The sequence below is a fragment of the Hordeum vulgare genome, chromosome 2H, assembly GCF_904849725.1.
Source record: "Hordeum vulgare subsp. vulgare chromosome 2H, MorexV3_pseudomolecules_assembly, whole genome shotgun sequence".
Lineage (NCBI taxonomy): Eukaryota > Viridiplantae > Streptophyta > Magnoliopsida > Poales > Poaceae > Hordeum > Hordeum vulgare.
Window position 1 is genome coordinate 590,841,632 of NC_058519.1, and position 6,074 is coordinate 590,847,705.

Sequence of the window (6,074 nt, forward strand, 5' to 3'; positions counted from 1 at the left end):
TTGTAACAATTGGAGTTTGGGAGATGCCTATATATGCCCCTCCACCTACCTCTCATTCAAAGAGGAAGCACTCAGAACACACTTACACTTGCCAAATCTATTTTTTTGAGAGAGAGCCACCTACTCATGTGATGAGATCAAGAGATTCCACTCCAACCATTTGAACCATGATTTCTAGCCTCCATAAGTTGCTTTCCACAAGATCAATCTCTCATACCCCTACCAAATCTGAGAGAGAGTGATTGAGTGTTGAGGAGACTATCTTTTGAAGCACAAGATCAAGGAGTTCATCGTTCTACCACATCTATTACCTTTTAGAGGGTGGTACCTCCAAGATTGGTTAGGTGTCGCTTGGGAGTCTCCTACTTCGTGTTGTGGAGTTGAACCAAAATGTTTGTAAGGGCAAGGAGATCCCTTACTTCGTGAAGATCTACCGTGAGTGAGGCTAGTCGTGTGTGGACGAAAGCCGTGGTGGAATAGACAAATCCGCTTCTTTGTGGACCCCTTGTTGGTGGATCCCTCCATGGACTCTCACAGCCGTTACCCTCCATGGGTTGAAGTCTCCACTAACATGGACGTACAATAGCACCACCTATTGGAACCATGCCAAAAATCGCCGTGACAACCTTTGCATTTGATCTCCCTACCTTACCCTCTACTTTACATTTGCATGTTTTACTTTCCGCTGATATACTCTTAGATGTGCATGTGTAGGATGTACTTGACTAATTATAATTGGTAAAAGTGGTCCACACTTAAAATTTGGAAAAAGGCTAAGTTTTTATCTTGTCAAATAGTCTAATCACCCCCTCTAGACATACTTTCGATCCTACAACCCCCTACCCGAGATCTGACGGATTTAAACCCGGCACCCTTCCGCATCTTATAATTCATGGATCCAACTCTCTTGATTACAATGTAACACATAACAAAAAGTCAACAAGTACGAGTAGGGATGCAAAAACATACGTAGAGAAAGAGGTCACAGATTGTGGGGGCGACGAGCATGCCATTGGGGAGTGCGGAGTAGGTCGTGGTGGCGGCAACGTTCATGGACGGGAACAAAAGTACCGTGATTTTTGTACGAGCTAGAGGTTACGGGAACTAAGGCATAATTATCCGCACCTTTTTTTTGTTAGAACATGTTCAACATGGCCGCCACTTTAGAGACCCTAAAGGCCAAATGGGATTGCCTTTTCATCCCGCCAATATTGTACTTAACTCCAACAACAATGGTCATCTTAACCCCCTCCCTTGTCGCTCAAAAGCGAAGCATTAAACTAACCAAATGTGTTGTTACCCGGTGACACATCGTATTTTCGTGAGCAAGTTATCGATCGAAATACCTTGTATTTTACATCTTCTACAAAGCTACGACCTATCAATCTAAAATCTTGAGTATACAACCTCACCAATCAAACTGGTGAGACATGGTAACAAATTTCAAAAACTTGTGTTCCATGTTGTTGGCATCCTATTAGAATGTATAGGGGGCGCATTCCGAACATTGATGTCAAGTTGCAACATCCGGTACTCGATGTCGAGATCTCTCAGAATCTTCATCATCTCCTGGAGAATCAGCTCCCTCCTCTCGAATCTCATCCCCATGTCCTGGAAGTTGATGGTGTGGCGGCACCATATGGATATCTTGAGTCGGTTTGTATCATCAATGTCACGGAGCACGACCATGGAACCAGGGTACCAATGTTCTTTCTTGTTGTCGAGGTAACTGAAAGGGAAGCTCAACAGAGTTAAAGTGGAAGAAAAAGAGAAGCAGTGTAGTCAGCCAATTTCTCTTTCTCAAACAGTGCAGAAAAGCAATGAGGCAAGAGCAATGGCACGTACTGCATTAGCCTTTCCTTCATGAGCGCCAGCTTCTCCGCTGGCGTAGCAACGTTGACAGAGAAGTCAACCGCGTCTCCCATGTCAGGACTCCGGTAGTAGTTCATAATGGGCAAGATGGCGAGTTGGCTGTTGGGATAGTAGATCTTGAGGTTGTCGTACCGGAGGAAGATTGTCGTCAGGATGTTCATCTCCTCGACGACCACCTGAAAGGATTCTTTCAACCACGTCGATCAATTAATCAGCCCCAATAATCTCGTCAATCAATCCAATTTAGTAAAGCAGCAAAGGCGGGGAGAATGTATCAGTCAGCGACCTGCATGCCGTCAACCTCGCATCGATCCCCGACGTCGAAAGGGTGCATGACAAACAAGAAGATGATGGCCTCGAAGATGGTCTTGAGGGTGTTGCCGAACATGAAAACCGCGAGGAAGAGTTGGGAGCTGAGGAGGACGAAGATGCGCGTCGTGGCAATCCCTAGGATGAGGAGCCAGAGCGCAAGCACGATGAGCGCCACCACCACGTTGGCCATCTGGTGGAGCTTGTTCACCGCAGTCTTGGTGTCGTTCAGCGTCAGGGCCAGGGCCTTACGCTCCCTGAACGCGTTCACCTGCAGTCGTCAGAGCCCACGCCACACGTAGAGTATGTTGGTGATAGAATAAAAATGGAGATTGGAACTTGGGAGGTGGCCGTGTCGATGCAGAGCATAACTACTTACCACCCAGTTCTTGAGCGACCTCTTGCTGACCCTGTTGTTCTCCTTGGCTCCTTCGAAGAGATCCATGGCTTTCACAGCCTCCTCCTGCCTCATGAACCTCATCAAATCCGACAGGTATATGTGCCTGTGTGCACCAACGTTCACCATCAACAACTTAATCAGCATTTAGCCACCAAAGCTCGATCGGGAGTTCCCTGCTTACTTGGATCCAGGTTTGGCGACATTGTGGAAAATCTTCTTGGCAGCAACCTTGGCCTCGTGCTCGCTGTGGATCTCCGTCGCCATCTCGTCCCCCAGGCCGGTGTCATGCTTGATCTGGTCGTCCATGGTCGTTAGCGCTCCGTACCGAACGATCCTCATTAACCTCTTCATGCTCCACGCAGAGATGTTCTTCTGGTTCAGCTTGTGGAGCTGGTCGATCGAGATCCCGTCGTCCAAGTTATTCTGCTTCTGGAGCTGCTTGCTCAGGCGCCCGCTCTTGGGCACGGAAACAGTGGACTCCCTCGGGATGGTTGCCGCTTGGAGCACGTTCGGCATGGCCGCCCCCGCGCTCTGCAGCCGCTGCACGTCGGCTAGCATCCGGCTCTCGTCGACCAGCGGCGGGCCGGAGAGTGTCTCGATGACATACTGGTTGAAGAGCGCGTCTTGGATCCTGTCGAAGTAGGTGGAGACGTGGAAGGAGGAGGCTAGCACCTTGACCAGCAGCGTCTTCACCAGTCGAATCACGGTGGCCACGAGGAGGCACAACAACACCTTGGTCACGTAGTGCAGCACCAGTGTCTGCGTCTCCTGCCTGTTGTCGTTGTCGAAGAGCAGGTGCCAGGAGACGAGCGCGACGCCGAGCCAGAGCACGTTGCGCACGGCGTGGCGCACGCCGTACACGAAGTAGAGCACCTTCTTGCGGAGCATGAAGTTGCGCTCCACGAAGAAGACGGTCATGCGGAGGACCCAGCCGGAGACGAGGCGGCCGCAGATGAGCACGAACACGAGGACCTCCCACTTCCAAAGTGGGAGCCCCGAGAACTCCTTCCCTTCCAGCCTTGGCACCGTGAAATTGCACACCAACGTGGCCACGATGATCAGGAGGCCGATCCATTCCAGGATGATGAGGCAGCCCGTCCTCTCGCGCTTGAAGTCGGCTGTCACGCCCTCGTCGATGAATGGGTCGTCGTCCTCGTCATCGAACGCACCGCCTGACTTGCCGATATAACCCGACTTTCCGATGAGGCCCGACCTGAACTGCCCCGACTTGGGAAGCCCCTTCATGACGAATGACTTGCGGTCGTTGCGCTCCCCGTCGGCACCGGCGGTGCCGTTGGACGGCGGAGGGGGATCCATCAGCCGGGAACGCGTCCTGCTGCGCGACAACAGGCTGTTCCCGGTTGATGTCGACGTGCAGCGTAGCACCTCGGCGATGTCGGCCCCTGTGTTGGCAGCCTGGCTTTGATTATTTTCTGCGGTGGCGTCCGAGGAGGAGGCCGACGACGATGACGGGCCTAGACGCTTGTGCGTATCTTGGAACGAGACGCGGAGCTCCCGAGAATTTGCGATGGACGTGGGTGCGCGCGGCGGCCTCCCTGTCTCGTGATTATCGTCTACCTCCAGGTCGGGATCGAGCAACAACTCGCCGCCGGCCGCCGCCTGCTTCCGTAGGAAGTTGCCGATGAGGCGTCCCGCGGGGTCATCGCCGCATTCCGCTCCGACGGGCGGGGACGGCGGCGACTGCGATGGGCGGTTCTTGAAGCTGAACGTCTCGCCCATGCGGTTCCGGGTGCTGGGCGAGCTCGGTACGCTCGACCCCGACCCGGACCCTGCCGCATGTGAGGCCGAGGCGTCGTCGGCATCGATCGTGACGACAACCTCCCGGCGGTCGGTGTCGCGGCCATTGTCTTGCTCGAAATCGAACGAGCCCGACTGTGACGACTTGTTCGACCCGACTAACTGGGCGCTGGCCTTCCCCTGATGATCCATTGCGCGGCCGGGGTGGGGAGAACCACCCGGCGGGCTGACCAGCAACTCCTAGACGAGCTGGTTCGCAGGTCACCGATGGGGAGACTGGCGCATGAAACGCGCGGCGGCGCCGGATGCTCAGGCCACCTCCGGGCACGCGCGCGCATACCGCGCGGCGGGCATGTTCATGCGGCACTATCCTCACGGCGCGACATGGCCGTGCGCACCATGCACGCCTGCATGCACGTACCGGCCGCCCTGCGGCGAAAAAATGTCGATCGGTCAGGCGACCGAGCTAAAAGGAGCGGCGTTAGCGTTGTCGTCGCCCGGGTCAAGGTGGAGAATTTTGGACGTGTGGCTACGGGAGCCTCGTCGGCAGTGGATAAATTTGGGGGCGCTGAAGACGTGTTGCTGAACGGAAGGGAAAGGTTCTCTCCAGTGTGGTGGGCTAGGGCTAGTGCTGGTTATTTTGGACGCTGCTGAGTGCTGATGTGCGATCCACGCGGGCAGCCACTCAGCCAAACCGTCCTCCTTGGTTGCATTCGGATGTGTTTTTTTTAACATAATACAAACGCAAGCGCTCACATACACGTGCATACATTCATCTCTATGAAGGCACACACACCATATCCTTATGAACACGTCCGAGAAACTAAGATGGCATATCATCTTAAAATTTACAAAGTCATCGTAGGCACCTCGTCGTCGACGAAAATGTCTCCTTCCACTAAAAGCGTATCGTCGAAAATCCTAAAATAAATTCAGAAATAATGCAAGCATCAGGATTTAAATCCCAATGAACTAAGGATACCAATGTCCGTCTTACCATCCAACCAAAGGTTGGTTTGCTGCATTCGGTTGTGTTGCACTATTGCATGTCATGATGTTTGATATTTATTGTTTTCAAGTGCAATTGTACTATTCGATGAAGACGATCGCAGATATGAGAGCTTTCTGATGCTTGTATGTGCCGACGTTGTGACTATTTAACACAACAGATGGTTGGAGTGTCTAGAGACCAAGCCCACGTGCATGTGCTAACGAGTGCTTGTGCGCATGCATGTGCTAATGTCACCTAGTTATTCCCTAGCTTGATAGAGGAGGCGGCTCGAAACGCCTCCACGAGCTACCACTTCGACTACTATTCAGACCACTGGTGGTGATTACCGAGCTAGGCAAATGACTAAGTTTGGAGGAGTATGTATTTTTCACCGATATTACATTCATGTTCACATAGTTCATATAAATTATCGGTGTTCATTCTCTTTCATTATATATCCATGTTAACTTCATTTTTCAGCTTTCCTCTTATGTGTTTGAATATTTTTAGAGAATCGAAGAATATTTCTTACTTTTTTTGCATTCCTTTTCCGCTTAATTAGTTTTATTATTAAAATAAAGCCCCACAAGATTTCATTACTTGTTTTTGTTTTTCTTTGCTGGTTCGCTTTCTTCGAGAAAAATAAAAAAACTCCAAAAATATTTCAGTTGTTTCTCTGAATTTCTTTTCTTTTGTTTGAGTCGTCGAAAGGAGAAGACCACCATGAAAATATTGAGTGTCTCT

At 51.3% G+C, this 6,074-nt stretch overlaps 1 protein-coding gene across 1 annotated transcript; it reads right to left on the minus strand.

Annotated features, from left to right (window-relative positions):
- Positions 1-1,307: 1,307 nt before the first annotated feature.
- LOC123430666 (mechanosensitive ion channel protein 5-like) lies at positions 1,308-4,650 on the minus strand. The gene is made up of 5 exons (XM_045114515.1): positions 2,763-4,650; positions 2,561-2,684; positions 2,159-2,452; positions 1,846-2,048; positions 1,308-1,729 (listed from the first exon to the last, which is right to left on the minus strand). The coding sequence occupies exons 1-5, from the start codon at positions 4,529-4,531 to the stop codon at positions 1,444-1,446; spliced, it is 2,676 nt and encodes an 891-aa protein (XP_044970450.1). The 5' UTR covers positions 4,532-4,650; the 3' UTR covers positions 1,308-1,443.
- Positions 4,651-6,074: the final 1,424 nt, after the last annotated feature.

Excerpts from the sequence above, each read along its gene's own strand:
- LOC123430666 (XM_045114515.1), bottom strand. The coding sequence starts at position 4,531 with ATGGATCATCAGGGGAAGGCCAGCGCCCAGTTAGTCGGGTCGAACAAG. Across the intron at positions 2,685-2,762 it reads GTCGCCAAACCTGGATCCAA|GCACATATACCTGTCGGATT; the intron begins GTAAGCAGGGAA and ends TGGTGCACACAG. Across the intron at positions 2,453-2,560 it reads GGTCGCTCAAGAACTGGGTG|GTGAACGCGTTCAGGGAGCG; the intron begins GTAAGTAGTTAT and ends TGACGACTGCAG.